The sequence below is a fragment of the Sprattus sprattus genome (assembly GCF_963457725.1).
Source record: "Sprattus sprattus genome assembly, chromosome: 5".
In the NCBI taxonomy this organism is placed as follows: Eukaryota; Metazoa; Chordata; class Actinopteri; order Clupeiformes; family Clupeidae; genus Sprattus; species Sprattus sprattus.
In genome coordinates, this window is record NC_137924.1 from 24,499,595 (window position 1) to 24,519,319 (window position 19,725).

The window sequence follows — 19,725 nt, forward strand, 5'->3', positions numbered from 1 at the left end:
TCAGATAAGACATTTAGACGCCCACAACTTAAAGGGCCTCTGCGTTTACAGCATACACAACCTGGACTATGACACAGTGTACAATGCAGGTGGTGAAAACAAATAGGTTCAAGTCCTATCCCATGTATTTGGGGTGGAGAGTGTTTTGTGTGGAGAGGTGTTTTGTGTGGAGAGGTGTTTGTTGACTGACTCTGCCTTTGATGGTGTCCGGTAGCCTGGCCATGGGAGCGCTCTGATCTCTCTTGTCCTCCATCTGCCAGGCGATGACGGTGATGTTGCCCATGCGCTCACTCTCAGCAGACCTGGCATAAACACAGATGGGAATTCATGGACCATTTCCATTTCCAATTGATGAGAGAGAGAGAGAGAGACTGAGATGAAACTGGTGACAAATGCATCACGTTTCTGTGTCACATGGAACTTCACAGAAAAGCAGAGAAACAGAGAGGCTTAAATAAATCAACCCTTCTTGGCATTATTATAAACACTCTGCCCAAAATATGTGAACAGCTTTTGTACAATGTTGTCAGATGTCACAGTAAATGCAAGTGTTCTGCATCTATCTACTGCTGTCTTTGCTTCTCTCACCTGACAGTAAGGTGTAGCCTGTGGTGCTTGTCCTGTAGCAGCTCCTTCACGGTGAACATGGCCGATCCCAGCAGATACATCTGTGAGAGTGCAAGAGAAACATGAAACACACTGACCACACATCATGTGAACTACACTGACCACACGTCATATGAACTACACTGACCACACATCATATGAACTACACTGACCACACATCATATGAACTACACTGACCACACATCATATGAACTAAACTGACCACACATCATATGAACTACACTGACCACACATCATATGAACTACACTGACCACACATCATATGAACTAAACTGACCACACATCATATGAACTACACTGACCACACATTATATGAACTAAACTGACCACACGTCATATGAACTACACTTGCCACACATCATATGAACTACACTGGCCACACATCATATGAACACTGACCATCATATGAACTAAACTGGACGCTGTGGACTTAAGGATTACATAAGGAAAGGACAGGATGATCACAAGCTTTCTGTTTAAATCAGCGCTAACAAACCTAAAAATGTGGCTAAACATAAATGAGCAAAACAAACAAAGAGTACAAATCCTGTTCTGTTACTGTCTCTGATCCTGTTGGAGCCTGTGAGTCTCTTTCCTTTGCTTGCCAATGTGATGTGCTCTATCAAAAGAGCCTTCAACCCGGTGTGTTTTCATAATCAACCACGCCTGGTTGATGAGGCTTTCATGTGCTTTTCTACAGTCATCTATTCACTGTTCACTTTTCTTTGAGTATTTGTGTATGGCACCAGGTGACATACGTTCTGCACCACCCCCACCCCACCATGTTTGTGTGTGTGTGTGTGTGTGTGTGTGTGTGTGTGTCACACCGTGCCCTGCGAGCGATCCTTCACGTCGTACACCGACAGCTTGACCTGTGTCTGCTGAGTGATCAGAGAGTCCTGGAAGAAGGCAATGCTGCTCAGGAAGATCGGATTACTTGTTCCCTGAAAGGATGAGGAAGCCAAATATGAGACCAATTATAACACCTAAAAATGAAACAGCATGCTTGCTGACTGATGCAGTATGCAAAACCCAGGACAATCCTCTCCAGAAGACAGTTCAACACAAAAAAAACATTACAGAATGTGAACCTTCTCTGTCATCCTGGTCCTCACCTCGATGATCTCTGTCTGAGCATGCTTGGTCCAGAAGGCCTGGGGAGGGGTGGTGCAGCTCACGGCCACGAAGCTGTTGGGCTTCCGCTCCAGGGCAGTCGTGAGCAGCTCACTGCAGGCTGACACACAAGAGCAGAGAGAGTGAGTCTGGCACACTGGGCAGAGGGGGAAGATGCCTGACACTGAGAAATGGAGTAAGACGCTTGAATATCTAACAGATTACCTGGGCTCAAAACACATTTGACAATACATTTGTTAAGCATTTATTTACTTTAGATCATGTAGCATATATTTCCAGAGAATTGACATTAAGATTCAGACAAATGACAACATTGACAATAATCGACTTTCAGATTTTTTTTTTTATTCACTTGCTTCACAACATATTGAGCTAGAGGAGGCCTCTGGTGCAATGTAAAAGCCTATGTTAAGTCAAACACACATAGAGCATATGGCCTATGCCATTGATTTTGTAAACCCACACAAGCAAGTAAGAAGATTAGAGAGTAAAATATTTCCATCCTGATTGGATGTTGATCCAGGGAGTGGGAGCTTGTCTGGTGACTGCACTGGTAAGAAGTGTGTGTTTGTGACTATTAAAAGAATGAGTGGGCAGCCAACCTCTCCAAGAACCCCCCGTGGCACACAGTAGGCTACAGTACTTGATCTCTGGTTCAGTGCGCACTTAAAATCAAACAGCATTACCCTGAGGAAGCCAGTTGGGCGTTGCACTCACCAAGACTGAACTCCAGCACTGGCTCGTCAGGATCCTGGCTGAGGCCTGCAAAGTGACGGTGACACATGTCAGGGAGTGTCTGCCTCTATCATTAAACCAAGTCAAATAGAGGAAGTGTGGGGGGGTGTTTGGTTTCTGAGTAACTTTTCAAACAAGTTCCAGCAGATGGGGAAGGGACGCACTCTTCATCTGACAGCTCACCTGCTAGGGTTAGGCCCATCATCTCCGAGGAGAGGTCGAAGGTGTTGGCGCGGTACACAGACCATGGTCGATGGCGAGGACTGCGCTCCTTCCCTGCCATCTTGGCTGGGACAGATGAGAAGGCCGTAGGGAGAGGAGGTGCTGAGGAGGATGTGAGGTCACGCTGTAAGCTACCTGACGGCCTCCACCAGGGTAAAATCCTCTATTAGATGATCGGATGAACTGCTCCAAGTCTTCTCAGTCCCTTGATGAGGGAGAGAGAGAAAGAGGAGAAAAAAAGAGAGAGAGTGAGAAGAAGAGAGAGACACAAGACAGGTAAAAGAAGAAAAGGAGGAAGTTGATAAAGAAGATTTACTAGGTATATTCACATCTAATCAGACCTCAGAAGACCTCATAAGGATACATGGAATTTAGACCTTTAGGAATTTGAAGGCAACCGACAACTCTTTGAAAAACTTCCTACCTACACACAGTTTTGTTTGCATAATTCATGTAAACTTTCATGCGACTGAGGGACATCTCAAATTCTGTGGGCAGGATGTGTAAACAGCAGGGGAGGAGAACAGGAAAGGAAATCCTGGTTGAACTTCCTGCTCATCTTGGCAAACCACTCAAATGTTCTCCAGCGGGTGGAAATGCTAAACATATCTGGGATGCTCCTCTACAGGGAGCAGAAAGGAACTTCAGAAATGCCTCATGTTTAAGTAAAGCACTCAACAAAAATCCAAAATTTAAAGTGTTGAAAGTTGTAAGCTTGCCATGCAAATTTTGCACAGTGCGCTTATCACGGATGCTGTGATGGTGGGCACATTTGCAGAACTTAATTGCTTACGAAAAAATCACATCAGACAGATAAAACATCTCCAATGTTGTATCACCAAGACAATCTTTCAATTCCCAACAGGAAACAGCAATCCCTCCAGTTTATTCTGACCAAAAGCTACTATATGTAACTTGATGTTCAACTTCAAAAATCCTCTCATCTTCTACTCATTCCTCTCCTCACTCAGAGCACTGCAATAACAGTCAGTCATTTTTGATGACTTCAGCCTTCAGCCTACCACTGATGTGAGTGATGCTCGGCCCTGATGAGACTGCATCTGCAATGCCAAATGTCTTCTACATCATCCTATGTATGGAAAGTGGGGCTCAGGGAAGATTAAGATGCCTAGTGCTGGACAGGATCCCTGCAACATACCAGGTATGGCACGTATCAATGACTGTATATACAGTCGATGGTAGGTATACCCATAATTTATGGAAATTCAGAAGTACACCTAACAGAGAATTAATCCTCGTTTTTGCATTTTACTCTTGTGCAGCAAAAATAGGTTTAAAGCAAATAATGTAAGGAAGACTGCTATCAGTTCTCGAAGCGATGCGATGTGATGTTCCACAGCAGGGTGTGAGGAGAGATGAGATGAGCGTCTCTAATGATGATTACACACAGAAGCTGAAGAGATTCCTGCTTAATGAGCCGAAGAGGGAGAAACAGATTCATTGTTTTTATGAAATAATAACTATTAATATAATAGTAAAAACGTTCTCTTTCTCTCTCTCTCTCTCTAACACACACACATACACATACACATGTACACAAACGAGTACAGTTCATGTTTTTTTGGCCAAACACAACAAGGAGACATCTGCTCTGCCCAGTATGCAAGGCATCCTAGAATACCCATAATTCAAAGTGCTGACATCCATATTTTTACAACATTGCTGTGGGAAATGATGAATTTAAGCACAGTTACTGATTGGTTGAAAGCAAATTTCACATATAGAAAAACATCTCTTGACAAACTTGTCTCTGACTTACCATTGCACTCCTAATCCTTCAAATTACTTTATCATAATTAACTAATCATCCTTCAAATCTGAATGTTGATTTGTGTTGCTATTATATATTTTAGCGGTTGCACACACAGCTGCAACAGCCAAGCTCTTCCTCTCACTTCAGTCTCGAATCCCTGTGCTTCAGTAGGCCCAGTCTAGCACACAAATCCATGAGATGATAAGTGGATGTGATGTGTGTGACCTCCACTGATCTGGCTACGTGGAACAATACAACCAGTCCTCTCTGAAGTGCTGAAACTCACTGTCACCTTGCAGTTGGGGTTTTTATAAGAAGCACTAGCTGTTTTTATTAGTAGCAATGATAATCAGTGATCCCCCCACCCCTCTCTCCCTATCTATACTTTATCAATAATTGTACTTATGTAACATGTAACAAATGAAATGCATCCTTATCCAAAATGCATTTATCAAAAGCATGTTGTTTTTCTGTCTGTTTCTCCCAACATTTTCGAAGTCTTTGATAACCGCACATTAACGCCTTCTGTGAATAACCCAAGCACAAGATTTTACGAGACAACCTTCCTCAGCATTGTCGGCTTCATCCTGGTCTCTGCTTGCTGTCCTGCCAAGCTCCCTCAGATCTACCAAAAGCCTGTAATTAGTGTTATCGCACCACGTATCATCGCAATCACATATGAGGCTAACCACATTATCATAAACCATTCAAAGTGCTGTCAAAATAAAAACTGGATCAAGGCCCCTACCACGGCAAAGAGTAAAAGCTACACTCTCTCTCACAGCCAGGCTCAGAGTCTGTGCTGCATTATGCTTAGAATTGGCCTTGTCTGGCCTACTGCAGAGCATGTAAACAAATACCATAGGATATGTTGTAGGACTATGATTGTATCACCCATCCTCTTTATCACTCTGCTGGTGCTTTGAACATTTGTTTGTCTGCAATACCATGCAGAGCGGATCAGTATGGCTCTTTGCAACACTCTCTTTGTCTTAAATGATAGTTGAAAGAGAATCAGGATGGAAACGCACACGAAAAAAAGAAGAAAGGCAAAATGTGATGCATTGCAACTTGCAAGCATAAATGCTTAACAATGTGTAACAATGCATTAGGTGGAAAAGGAAACAGAAACGTGAGTTCTCCGTATAAAACCTGCTAAACAAACATGACCAAAGCATGTGAGAATGCCGAAAACTGGCTTCCTAAAGTCAGACAAGAAGAAGAACAAAAACTGCACGCTAGGCTTGAAAGTTCCCAGAATAAGGCAGTGTGCCACGCAAACGCCTACATTTCCTGTGTCTTGTTTAACACAGTTGTCGCTTCCTTGAACAACACACGCTCACTTTGACTCCTGCTGCCAATCAGGGTCCCCATCGGGGGGGGATCCCAGTCTCTCTCCACCTAGTATTCATATATAATTCACCAGGCTCATTAAGCCAAGAAAAAAAGAGCCAGAGACATATTTAAAGGGAAGCAAGAGAAAATCAGATGACCTTAGTTTCTTTCTCGTTCACAAACCTTACACCTGAAACCAACCTCAGGCAGTTTCTTTGTAAGTCTGGGAGTGTCGTGCTCTGAAAATACCACCACAAGTAACTAGTGTGTGATCGCACACGTCACCACTGGGAATGAACACATGCAGAGATAGCTGCACAAAGAAGCTGACGATGGATGAGCAAACACTAAATGTGAAGCATCAGCTAGCTAAACAACATGCATGGATGTGCATTTGCAGACATATGCTTGTGTGGACACACATGTGTGTCTCTCGAGTGCGCAAATATTTGTTTAACAGGCCTCTTGGATCATGAGAACATAAAGCTTGAGTGTCCCTGTGCATTCACGTGTGTGAGTGTGTTTCTGCATGAGGCTATTTTTACACATGGCCTGTCCACCATGACTCTACATGCAGATTCTCCAACCATGGTTCTATATTTCTTCTGCACTACGTAGAGGAGCACACCAGAGGTCTATCCTAACATTAACGACGAGGTCTGACTACTGGCTGTGATGGGGCTTTGCTAACACCACCCAGCAGAAGCATGGCGCACCAAGTCAGCCAGCAGCATTGCATGCCTAATTTGGCAGATTTCATAGCCAGCCACAATTAGAGAGACCGGATCCATAGTAACCAGCCATTCTGTGCTGCGATGATTCATTGTCTGGGGGAAGAGGATTCGCCACGCTTTACTTTCATCTCAATTTGGGGGGATTATTGCTGCTGTCTGAACGAGACTCTCAATTGGAACGCATCAAGATGCTTCAAACACCATGGAGATTCTCTGTGACGGGGAGTAAATATGTTTCCAGCCCTACCCGCTCCAGAGAAAAACCCACTTGAGCTGTCTGCCAAAAAAAAACTTTTCGAATGATAACATTACCAAAATTCTAAGTCTCTATCTCAGAGTCTTGCTTCTTATTGTGAGTGACCCATAGTGTGCCTTGCCCGCTATGCTTAGGCCAGACGTAGGTCCAGTCTCTTGCACTGCAGGTGAACCCCTCCACTGACTACCTTACTGCACACGTGCCATCTGCCTGCCGTCTGCCTGAAGCCCCATGCTGGGCTGGGTGGGTACGTCTGCACATGAAAGCCCTGTGATTTGAGAGGCCCCTAAGTGCTTCTGGGAATTCTGACGTTGACGCCTGTGCTCCTTACTGCTGCAGCTGTGTGGCAAAGAAATGGACAACCCCTCCTGAAACAGAGGTACCGGATGACCCAGTTACGCTGGTGGTACTGTCAGAACCGGCTGCACTGCGGTTCCACACTCTCTCTCTCTTTCTCTCTCTCTCCTGCTTACTCGGTTTCTTTAGCCCCCAGTCTGTTTCTGTCCTATTCCTTTCTTGTTTCTTGTTTTCTTCTCTCCACCCTGGTTTTTCTTCTGTTTTACTTCTTGTGTTCAATCCCTTAATTGTTAACAATTAATCAATAACTTCTGCATATCTCTCCATCCCTGATTTTTTTTGTGTTTCCTGTTCTTCACTAAGTGCTTTGTCTCTTTACTTTGTCTCCTGCGTTTACAGTAGCCGACTTGCTCTTCTCTCTCATCCATCACAAGGTATTTGTTTAATGTCGGGGGCAAAACTAATTCACATTTTCTGCTACCAATATCAACATTTTAAATCCAATCTCAAAGCATCTGTTACTAATCAATAATTTCATCCCCTGATCAATAATTCTCATTAATCAGAAGCAGCACAGCATGGTCGAAAGAGGACATCCAAAGTTCCAAGGTTTCACACTCGTGTTACAGTGTTACAGATAGTGTTACAGACTGAGGTACAGAAATGGAATTCCAACAAAGGAATTAAGATTTATCCATATTAATTATCACGTCATACTTTTGGCATGCCAACATGTTCTGAGGCTTACACATTTCTATGTTGTGCCAGCGGTATGTCAATACTTAAGCACATAAAACATGAGAAACTAATGAGGAAGGAATGTACTGACAGAAATATTTGTCGAGTTCACAGTGACAACTTGAAAACAGAGGAAGGCATAGGTGTTCATAATGATACTGCTGATAAATATGGGGCAAATATGGAGTGAATATAAGTTTGTGTTATTATTTTTTGCAGCGTTTTCACATTTAAGCAGCAAGAGTCTACCAATCTGACATCTATCCTTTCATAGGGACATCCACCTTGTTCAAGAGCGTGCACACACACACACACACACACACACACACACACACACACACACACACACACACACACACACACACACAGAGACAGACAGACAGACAGACAGAAAAGCTCAATGTTTCTCTCCCTGGAAGGATTATTGCACATTATTTTAATTCACCATGAATTTACAGGCCTCAATGGCTTGCTGGCTGGCAGGGTCACTGCATTCCTCTGGTTGGTATAACCGGATTTTCACACGCTGAAACGTAAACAATCACATCACGGTGCTTTATCTTATATCCCATAACTGAAAATACAACAAACGCAGAAGTGAAACGACAGAGCAAGAGGTAGAAACTGTAACTGATAACCAATATCATCACCGTGTATTATTTTTGTGACTACGTCTAGGCTAGTTATGCTATTTGTTAATTTACAATAGGCCATACATTGTGAACTCCACTGGCAGTTCCGCTAAGCCCTATGACAATAAACTACAGCATCTCGGAAAACACAGACAGACCAACACGGCAGGAGAAACACAGGACTCGCAACCGAGTCTCCCATTTTACTTTAATTAATGATGTCAAATGTCGAGACCAAGACGAACAGCACCCTAGGAGACTGAGGGTGTAGGCTATAGATGTTTATTGCGATGACCAAAGGCGTTACTAAAACCGTCTAATCCACCCATTTCTGTGGCAACCTATTTCATCCTTGCATAAACATTCATGACTAATAACTAAATCGTTGCCTACTTACCACATGTATTCCATGCCGGCAGCTTGTATCCAAACTGTAAAAAACAAACGTTTAATGCATTTATTTATTGTGGGTGCGTTCGATCCTGCGGTGCATCTACACTCGCCCTACCACTGCGTGACATATTTTGACGTAAGACTTCTGTCACAAGAACCGCCCCTTTGTTTCGGCACGTTTCGGCACAATAGTCAAAACGTAGGTTAATATGGGAAATTGTGACGCTGTTGTTGAGGTGCGCTCAAGAATTAAGAATTACTATAGGCTATAATAGAATGGAATGTGTCAATTAGTGTATTAATTAGCCATCAATAGGTTTTCTTCAGACTGTTTTTAGCTTAATGAACGAACAAATGCCCTACAATATGATTCAGGTTGGAATGACCTGTAAATTGGTTTGCATGCATGTAATATTTCTGGCTTTTTCTCATGGCATTACGGATAGGATGAATAGGATAAGAGACTGGCAACCTGGCGTCAGCCTCCAGTCCAATGGCTAAAAAGCGTATTACAGTCATTGCTCCAGTGGACACCCATACATATTTCTGTCCTTGTCACATATGGCATAAATGTCTGTCCTTGACCTTGTCGCATAGTCTATGTCTGAAATACCTAGCCTAAAGTACAAATACAAAATACTGACTAGACATAAATAACTCTTATACTGCAATATAGCTCACGGGTATAGGTTATTGCGGCCTGATACCCACACCTCACCACCTACAAAAAGCCTGTTGTTGGCTACAAACAAATAGGAACTATCTTATAAGACAAAGTCAACGGAGATGGGTTGTTGTTATAGCCTATACATTTCCTTACGATAAAATGAAAGAGGATATAGTTCTTGGCGTGAAATCGTTGCCTGTGGCAATGAGCATATGTGCCATAGCGTACAGGGGACTGCTATTTTTTCACCAAATTGACCGATTAACCGAGCTGTTCTGTGTTTAGCGATGTTGGGCCTCTGTGTGATAGGCGTAGTGCATGCTAATTAGTATCAGCGGAGTTTTCAGATGACCGAAAGTATTTCTTTCTCTTGATTGCCTCCTGAACAACATTTGTGATAAGCTTGTTGGTACACTTTCTATAACAAAGATGTGTGTAAACACAATATATTAGAACAGATTTACATATGAACATAATGTTAACATGTCCATTTTAGTCAGCGGACGAAAAGTTAAAAGACTGACTAGAGCTGTAGACATGGATTAGATAGGGCACGATACCGTTTGCTTATTTTTAGGATGTTTACATGGCACTATGCCGCCATCTCGTGGCTACAATAAAGTTCAACGTTGTCAGAAACATTCACAAAATAAGCGAGCATCACATCGCATTTTTCCGGTCATGACCGTCTTGTAAACCAAGTTACAAACATAATATGAATTCACCATGAATTTGAAAGGGTTCAATGGCTTGCTGACCCGTAGAGTAAATGCTTTCATTTGGTTGGTATAACTGGATTTCCACACGCTGAAACGTAAACAATCGCACTATGGTGCACGATGCCGTTGCATTATTTAATGTTGTTTACATGGCGCTATGCCGCCATCTCGTGGTTACAATAAGGTTCACAATGTAAGAGACATTCACCAAATACACGAGCATCACATCGCATTTGTCCAGTCATGACAGTCTTGTTAACGAAGTTACTTAAACAATATCGGGATAACGTTTTGTGTCGGTGTTGAATTTCTAAAAAGCCAGCAGCCGGTTTTAGTAACTTATAATGTATTTTAAGGTATTTCTCCTTCATTACTAAAACACAGGTAATATCTGTTAAAACAAAATCCCTTAATAGCGATAAAAAAAACGTCGTGAAACTTTGCAATAAAACAGTTCGCGCATTTTGCTCCAATCAGCGACAGGTAGCCTAACCAAAATGAGCTTCCATCGAAACGGGCGTGCACGCGGGAGGGACTCAGGTAGGCAAAACAGGTAACATCAAAAGTTTGCAGACAAGCAGAACAATTTCACCGGAGTGGAGTCACGATCGCGACAGAGGACTGATTGCAGTGCTGCTTGTTTTAGTGAGCCAAAGGCTTCACTACAGTGGAAGATTAATTTTCTCCGTTGTTGGGGGAAGAAATTCTGAGAACAATTTTACATTTGTGACAAAGGACACTGGATAGTTCCATATTTTTCACTTTGAGAGGAAAGGTGAAGAAAACTCTCCAACTCGACCTTCTCCTTTAAAAACTGACATTTTCTCCGCGTTGTTCAGGATGGGAGGCCACTGGATTTCTTTGCACTTTTTAACTTTTGTAACACTTACTTCTCTCTTGGCCTCTGGGGCTAAGGGAGAGATACCACCAAGACCTATAAACACCGCTGGTCCCCCCATTACTCAAAACAATGGACCCCAATCTTTCCCTGAACAGACAAAAACAAATTTACCTCTGTTCACTGTAGATTATTCTCGTATACAGATACCCTTCGAAATTACTTTGTGGGTGCTACTGGCGTCTTTTGCTAAAATAGGTAAGCAAACTCTCAATATCAAACAAGACCATTGTAGTGGCTGCTCACGTGCAATACTAACACACTAACTGGTCAAAGTTATTTTTCTATTAACTCACCTCTGTCTATGCACTTGATCTGTGGTGAAGTATTTTTGGCAGAAGATATCTTGTCTTTACCTAAGCTTAGTCCTGGTTACTGAATACTGATTTATGCTATGTTGTTGACAGTATTATATTTTTCTGTTCAGGTGTGTCACATGAGGGTTAATGAAGTGCAGTTAAAATAATCATGAATTGTGTATCCAGTTTACACACAATGAGACATTATATTTAATTGTATTACCAAAGTTCAAATTGTACAGGTACAAGTGAGGTCCAAACTATGATATCCAATGTAGTCCACAAAATAATCACAAGGTACAAGTGTTCAACCTTTTCACAAAGTCTTTTCCTGAATTTATAAGGTTTCCACGTTTACAATAAGATCACCATCTGGGTGCCAGAATCCTGCCTGCTGATCGGCGTGGGCCTCATTGTTGGGTCAATCATGCACGCTGTGCACGAGGAACCTCCAGCCGTGCTCTCCAGCAACGTCTTCTTCCTCTACATGCTGCCCCCCATCGTGCTGGACTCGGGCTACTTCATGCCCACCCGGGCCTTCTTTGAGAACATTGGCACAGTGCTGTGGTTTGCCGTCGTGGGGACCCTCTGGAACTCCATCGGCATTGGTATCTCGCTCTTCACCATCTGCCAGATTGAGGCCTTTGGCGTACAGGACATCAACCTGCAGGAGAACCTGCTCTTTGCCGCCATCATCTCGGCTGTGGACCCGGTGGCCGTGCTCACCGTGTTTGAGGATGTCAACGTGAACGAGCAGCTCTACATTGTGGTGTTTGGTGAATGCCTGTTCAATGACGCTGTCACTGTGGTGAGTAAGAGAGCAAAGGGCAAAAAGACAACTTCTAATACCATATATATATATATATATGTATGGTATTGTTTGTGTGTTGTGTGGGTCTTTATGAAGTACTTGAAAATAGTCCCCATTCACCCTGAATATGGGGGAAATGGAAGTGGCAAAACCAGAACTCCTGCACTTGTGGTGATGTCATAGCATGGATTAAGGCTATGCTGAGTATGTAATGAGCAATAACACAATCTAGAGATGGGGTTTCATGCCAGACTGAAGGAGTGGAGAAGGTTTGAAGGAGTGGAGAAGGTTTGAAGGAGTGGAGGAGTGTACTGAAGGAGTGGAGGAGGTTTTGGGAAAAGTTTACTAGATTTCAGAGTAGTACATTTGACTACTCTAACAGAAACATAAGAAGTGTCTGGATTTTAAGACTCAAAGAGTTCAAAATACTTGGTGGAGCAGGTTAAGGAAAACTTGAACTGATCTCTGAAGAACTGGCTACAGTCAACAGCAGGTCTTTTTTCAATATTTCCTAAACACAGCGGCTCTCTGAAAGATGTGGGGATAAGTCTATCTGAGGGTTTCAGCAAGTGTTTTACATGTTGCTTAATCTCAGAGAACAAAATACAAAAAACCCAAAGCAGATAAACGGAAACAAGTAGAGAGGCAAATGGAACAAAAAGGTAGAGGCTTTGCTGCGACATGTTTTCAGGTCTGTTTATTTTGTCTGCCATTTCCCTGGTTTGTTTCCTCAACACGACTGAGATACACTGTAATGTACCTCTGTGTATTTGTCTGTCATCAAATATGGCATTAGCAGTAGGGCAATCTGTTCTCAATGACACAGCCCACTTAACAGGTGTAGGGCAGGAGTATGGTATTGTATGAGAGATATTCAGATCAAAGCAGTACTATAAAATACATTTCATAGAGGGTCATCCAGTATATTTTGAGGGACTCAATTCCATCTTTGTTTACAAAAACAGAACGGTTAAGATCCTTATCCATTTTCCAGTCTCTCCTGCAGTGACATGTTCAAAGCAGTGGCCTCATTCCTTTTTTTTTTTGCCCTGTTGTGTTTCCTTGTTAGAGAAACTCCTCTCATTGTTCTGGGTTGTTCACACTAACCGTGCAGCTCAAGTTTCGGGCATTACAGCGGATTCCCTCCATAGGTATAGACAGCCTTGCTAGGATGCTAAGCTTGTGGGGTGTCTGCAGAACATTCTAGAATCAGCTGTGCTGTCTCTGTGGTAGAAAGTGTTGTTCGACATAGATCTGGGTACATTTTTCAGTGTCCAGTATTTGTGTTTTGTATGTTTACTGTAGTCTGCCCAATTGTAAAGCAGCTTCAGGGGTCTTCTTAAGTGGATAGGGCATGGCTATAAACTTTTGGCCATGAAACCGTACGTGGAAAGAGAGGCAGGCTTTTTTTCAGATGCATGCAAGCAATCACTTAAAAGTTTTTTTTTATCCCTTGGACAAATTCCCAACAGTACTGTTGATAACCATAAGAAAATAATCACACCCAGATCCTAAAATATATTGAGGACTGATGCCACGAAAGAGGAAATTGGGTGTCTGTCAATTGTGGTTGTACAATCTGGCTGGATGATTGCCTGTGCAGCCTCAGCATTGTCAGGTACTGTTTGCTTGGCCGCTGAATCAAACTCAGATAGTGCCTAATCTGCAACTCTACTTGGGTGAAACCCTTTTGTTTTGTACACAGTAGCAGAGAACAAGGGCAAACATTTGGCCGTGTTCACCAGCAGGCGTGGCCGTCGCCCGGGAATCAAGAGTTTCTTTGGGACAAAGGGATAGAGAGGAGGACAGGAGTTGGGGTGGGGGGAGCATAAACATAGCCAAAGGGAGGAGAAAAAAACAACCACCGCCTTATAAATGAGAATTAACTTAATTTGTTTTCTTTTGTAGTAACTTTGATTCGATACTTGAAATAAGGCATGGAACGGAATAGTTTTCTCATCAGAGAACTATCTTTATGACCATTCTAATCTACCCTGCCATTCCAAAAAGATTTGATATTTAAATGAAGGATTTCTCACCTGGACCATACCGTTAACAAATGTCAGCGAGAGTGAAGCATGCTCTCATATATTAACAAGAATGGGAGCATTCAGAGAATGCAAACCTCCGCCTTGTGACCTTGACCTTTGACCTTGACATCTGAAAATCATTATATTACCCAATCTCCCCACAAAGTTTGATGGAAATCGGTCCATGCGTTTCTGCGTAATCCTGCTGACAAACAAACAAACAAACATACAGGGGTGAAAACATAACCTCCTTGGCGGAGGTAACAATGAATGACAATGAGAAGGGCCTGATTGAAAGACTACTGACTAACTTCTGATAGGCTTACATATGTAGCGTAAGGAATTACTGTCTGTCTTGTCAGTCTGCTTTCTTTTTATTTTTTTCCTTTTTTTTATTTCTTCAATCTGTGGTCTGTTTGTTGGTCTCTCTCAGGTGCTGTATAACCTCTTCAACCACGTGGCTGAGCTGCCAGTGGTGGATGCTCCTGATGTGTTTCTGGGCGTGGCCCGGTTCTTTGTGGTGGGCTTGGGTGGCGTGCTGTTCGGGTTTCTGTTTGGCGTGGTGGCATCCTTCACCACGCGCTTCACAGGGAAGGTGGGGGAGATTGAGCCCCTCTTCATCTTCATGTACAGTTACTTGGCCTACCTGGTGGCTGAGATGTTTGGCATCTCCAGCATCACAGCGTGAGTAGTCAAGTGACTTTCGGGAACACACACACAAGTAACCGTGATATGTCACTTTGTTAAACGGAACTCAAATGATAGTGAGCCAGTTAACCTGTAGGGAACAGACCTGGCATTAACTGCTGTCTTAGTCTGTATTGGTTGCATATCCCTAGAGCATATCCCAGATTTTTTAAATCACTCTTCTAGTATCACTCCATTTGACTTCCCTCACCTGATGGATTTGTTTTTGGTTCTTGTGGGTCCACAGTATAGTGACCTGTGCTCTGACTATGAAATACTACGTGGAGGAAAATGTATCCCAGCGTTCCTGCACCACAATTCGCCATGTCATCAAGATGATGGGCAGTGTGTCCGAGACTTTGATCTTCTTCTTCTTGGGTGTGGTCACCATAACAACGGAACATGAATGGAACTGGGGCTACATCTCATTCACCCTCCTCTTTGCTGTTGTCTGGCGAGGCCTAGGTGAGTTGTGTGTGTGTGTGTGTGTGTGTGTGTGTGTGTGTGTGTGTCTGTTTCTGTGTCTGTTTCTGTGTGTGTGTGTGTCTTTGTGTGTGTGTGTGTGTGTGTGAATCCTAACTATTGAAGTTCGGTACTTCTTCTTGAACTTGATATCATATTTCATGTGGTTCTCTTTCCCTCAGGCGTGCTGGTCTTGACTCAGATTATTAACCCTTTCCGCACCATCCCCTTCAACCTAAAAGACCAGTTTGGTCTGGCCTACGGTGGCCTGAGAGGAGCTATTTCCTTTGCCTTGGTTTTCACCCTTCCAGACAACATTGGCCGCAAGAAACTTTTCATTACAGCCACTATTGTCATCATCATCTTCACAGTTTTCATCCAGGCATGTACACATATTTTCAAAGTATTCAACTGTAGTATAACGTTTTCTTCCAGAATGGACTTCGATACAAATAAATGTTTTATGTCCTAGTGCAGTGAGAAGAATGTATATATATGAAAATAGGAAATACAACAACAATGTTTCTGTACTGTAATGCTACTTTCTGTGTTAAAAAAATCCCTGAGGTGTGTTGACATAACATTTGTGAAAATCACTCACATCAAGTGCCTTAATCTGCTGTGTCCAAACAGGGGATCAGCATACGGCCTCTGATTGAGCTGATGAACGTCCGTAAAACCAACCGAAACCTGGACACCATTAATGTGGAAGTCCATTCAAGGGTATGTTGCCTCACACTAACATGGGCATAGTTGCCATGGCTGTCTCCGGTCTTATAATATGCTCTGTTATTAGAAGGTGTCATGTTCAGTGGGGATTTATGCAGTTAATTCCTGTATCCTAAGGCTCGCCAGTTTGAATCTTTTTAAACATCAAATAAGATATCCTAATCCATAGCTTCTCATGCTATCCCACCTGCCTTCAGACAATGGAGCACACAATTGCCGGCATAGAGGACCTTTGTGGACAGTGGAGTCACCACTACTGGAAAGACAAGTAAGGTTACTTACCTATCCAACACCTATCTTTCTCACTTAGTTGCACAACTAAGTTTGTGTTTGTGTTTGTGTTTGTTTTTGTGTTTGTGTGTGTGTGTGTGTGTGTGTGTGTGTGTGTGTGTGTGTGTGTGTGTTTACCTTTTCTCTCCTTAAATCTCACACAAACAATTTCTCGCACTATTTTCTTGACTAATTGTTTTGGAGATCTCTGCAGTGGGCCTCTCTTAGGGGCCAGTTTTCAGCTGGGTTTTGTATGAGGGCGATGTGAAAATAAAAGAGGTGTGGTGGAACGTGGTGTCATATGTTAACTTCCTCGTTCATCGCCTTGTTCTCCATGCTGTCTCCCTCCCCTCTTCCCTGCCGTTAGTGCCTGAACTGGTAGAACTGGTTTTGTTTGTTTGGAAACTTCCCTGATCGGGCTTTTTTCCCCCGAAGCTTGGATGACCACCTTAGGGCAGAGTAAAGAGTAAACATATTAATCAGAGATGCTCTGTCTGTTGTGTGGTCACAAACACACACACACACACACAAACACAAACACACACACACACGTTGAGACCGTACACTATCTATATTCTCAAAGTTTAAGACCATTTTTGACTTCTACCTTTGTTTGTTCTTAAACATTGATTTTCCCCCTCTAGGTTCATTAAATTTAATAACAGCTTTATCCGAAAGATCCTGATCCGGGATAACAGAGCAGAGTCCAGTATTGTGGCACTATATAAGAAGCTGGAGCTTCAGAATGCTATGGAAATCCTGGATTCAGTATCTGCCGACATCAGCAATACACCATTAGATGAATTGCTGCCGTATGTAGTCCCCTACACATTTTCCCACGTGTATTAAAATGAAAAATTAGTGTGTAGTAAAAAAACTATTGTCACCTTGGTAAATGTTTCAGTAAATGTTTTAGTTTATCTTCTGTTTAAACCTAAACGACAACAGAATGTTCTTAAGGTTTCATTTTTCACTTGTGTCTGGAAGATTCCCTTTTGGCCCTGTGATATTTTTAATGGTTTGTCTTTCTTTTGTTTCACCCAGTGACAAAAAGCCTAGCAGCAACCCTAAAAAGAAGTTCCTTGCTACTGATCTTCGAAACATGCATGACATTCTCTCCAAGAACATGTACAAAATAAGACAGAGGGTGAGACTCCTATACATTCACCAGTCGGCAATAAATATTTTCAAAGAGAAATTAACTATGATGTGTGAGATCTGACACTACCGACAGTTTTCAGTGTTTCTAGTTTGTATTTATAATATAGTCTATTTTGTTGCTGTTGGAGACTTCATAGAAAAGTAGTATAGTGGCCCATTTGAGCTGTGCACCATAGGTGTTCATATCAGTGAGTATCAGTACCAGACCTGCCCTCAGTTTTGAGTAGCATGAAAGCTGTGCTCTGGAACCAGTGGTTTTGCATACCCAAAGAGGCCTCTGGCTCCAGTTGTTGATCTAATCTGCCTAAACACTCCAGCCCAGACCGGGCTTGAACCTGTCCACCATCCATCCCTTGTACAATACACAGCAGATCTCTGACCTGGGAGGGTGTAAGGCATGTGTGTTGTGCTCAGACATCCACAACAGAAGGCAGATAAATCTCCCCATGGCTTTAACACTGCGCCATACCCCACTCGTGTGCTCTCTCAACCGGGTGGGAAGTTTTCTCACACAAGCCATTTACTTTCATACCCCTTACTTCCTGTAGCTGTCGTTGGGACTGACCGATTACCAGTGAGTCATCTGAGCCGAGCCTTTGAGTGGTAGCTGTAGACCTCTTAATGGACTCCATGTTTGTTTACCTGGGACTTTACGATATGTTAAGAGCCGGGTAGGTCACTCGGGGTGTGACATTAGAGGGGGTAGACAAACAGAAGGAGAGATAACTGGGATTCTCTACATAACCACAGTGGGGGCTTCCATGGATGTCTGGGCCCATTTCAGCGACCAGCGCTTGATGTCTTAGAGAAATGTAGAGGTCATAAAGATGGCCCCACCTCTGCAACATGTGGTCATGAACACGCCCATGTGAAACTGGGACACGTCCTAAGCCCTTTACTAGAGAATAAATACAGGTGCACAGGTTTCAGTGTGTTTTGTAATAACGCTTCTGGTTTTTTATGGGTGTTTTTAGACTGTTGCATATACCAACAAATACGCCATGCCCAATGACACAAGATCTAAGGAGATCCTAATCAGGCGGCATGCCAGCATCCGGCGAAGCCTTCGACCTGGGAGCTTCCAAAACCAGGTAAGCTGGAAGAATCTCTGCATTTTGGGGGTTTGGGAACAGCAAGGCATCAGTCGGCCTGAAAATCAGTGGCCCCAGTTCTTTTCAGAAGCAATTCGAGTTCAGATACAAAAACTGTTTTGGTTGAACTTTAGTTTTACATAAAAATCACTTTAGTCCTTATTATTTCTGTCTGACTCTTCCTATGATACTTTATCCCTCAATCTTCATCTCTCACTCTTTTATTCTCAGGATGTGGCGAGATCACACAAGTACCTTTCCCTCCCAGCTGGGCAGAATCTGGAATCTCAATTCCCTCCAAAGAGAATGAGTCATGTTGGTAAGCGTTCCCTGTGCTTCAGCAGTTTTCTATCGCCATCTAGTGGAACACATTTGACACTGCCTGAAACCCATCTGCTAGGTGTGAGTGCATTGGTGTGTAAAGGGTGCATATTGAATAGCGATCTCTTGCTTTCTCAGGTGATGGTGATACTATGTCAGAGATGGGCTACCCTGCAGTTAGGGCCAGGTTTGGCCGTGCTCAGCGGCCCTCGTCCAGTAGCGGGATGCCCCTGCACATGCTTGACACCGTGAGGGAAGCCCCTTCGTCTGTCAGCCTGGTGGATGAGCAACAACCACTCAGAGACAGCCACAGCCACAGAGCGCCCCACCTGCCAGGCACTCGGGCGCCCATCCCCCGTACGCGGAATGGCTCCTCTGGTGATAATGGCGACACGGCCAGAGGGCCCAGAGAAGAGGAGGAGGAGGAGGAGGAGCAGCAGCCACTGTCTCCTCCCCCGGTCTGGGCCCCTGCGCGTCAAGGTGAGGGGAGAGCACAGGCTCCTCTGCTCAGGCCTCAGTGGAAGCCACGGCCACAGCCGAAGCCCTGAGAGAGCACAGGGTCTGGGGCTAGCAGCAGGACTGCTATCGGTTCTTGAACAAAAGTGTCATGGTAACATCCATTATGTGAAATGGGCTGCTTACTGTTACCGGCTTCCCAAAAGAGGCTTTCGTCAGTCACGCTATTTATATGTTTTCACACCAA

At 43.4% G+C, this 19,725-nt stretch overlaps 2 protein-coding genes across 3 annotated transcripts in view; one reads left to right on the top strand and one right to left on the bottom strand.

Annotated features, from left to right (window-relative positions):
• Nucleotides 1-2,779, bottom strand: part of inpp4aa (inositol polyphosphate-4-phosphatase type I Aa) — a gene marked incomplete at both ends in the record, with an annotated part of 10,597 nt that extends 7,818 nt beyond the window's left edge. For both annotated transcript variants that reach the window (XM_080838830.1, XM_080838829.1), the window contains 6 exons: nt 191-302; nt 589-668; nt 1,455-1,571; nt 1,743-1,861; nt 2,479-2,523; nt 2,680-2,779. In XM_080838830.1, coding sequence (XP_080694956.1) covers nt 191-302; nt 589-668; nt 1,455-1,571; nt 1,743-1,861; nt 2,479-2,523; nt 2,680-2,779 — 573 coding nt within the window. The remainder of the gene's footprint in view (nt 1-190; nt 303-588; nt 669-1,454; nt 1,572-1,742; nt 1,862-2,478; nt 2,524-2,679) is intronic.
• Nucleotides 2,780-11,103: 8,324 nt separating this feature from the next.
• slc9a2 (solute carrier family 9 member 2) lies at nt 11,104-19,570 on the top strand (the record flags this gene model as incomplete). Its single annotated transcript, XM_080839479.1, has 12 exons — nt 11,104-11,359; nt 11,805-12,268; nt 14,735-14,985; nt 15,236-15,453; nt 15,633-15,832; nt 16,084-16,173; nt 16,377-16,447; nt 17,094-17,261; nt 17,494-17,596; nt 18,585-18,701; nt 18,933-19,020; nt 19,161-19,570. The coding sequence occupies 12 exons, from the start codon at nt 11,104-11,106 to the stop codon at nt 19,568-19,570; spliced, it is 2,436 nt and encodes an 811-aa protein (XP_080695605.1).
• Nucleotides 19,571-19,725: the final 155 nt, after the last annotated feature.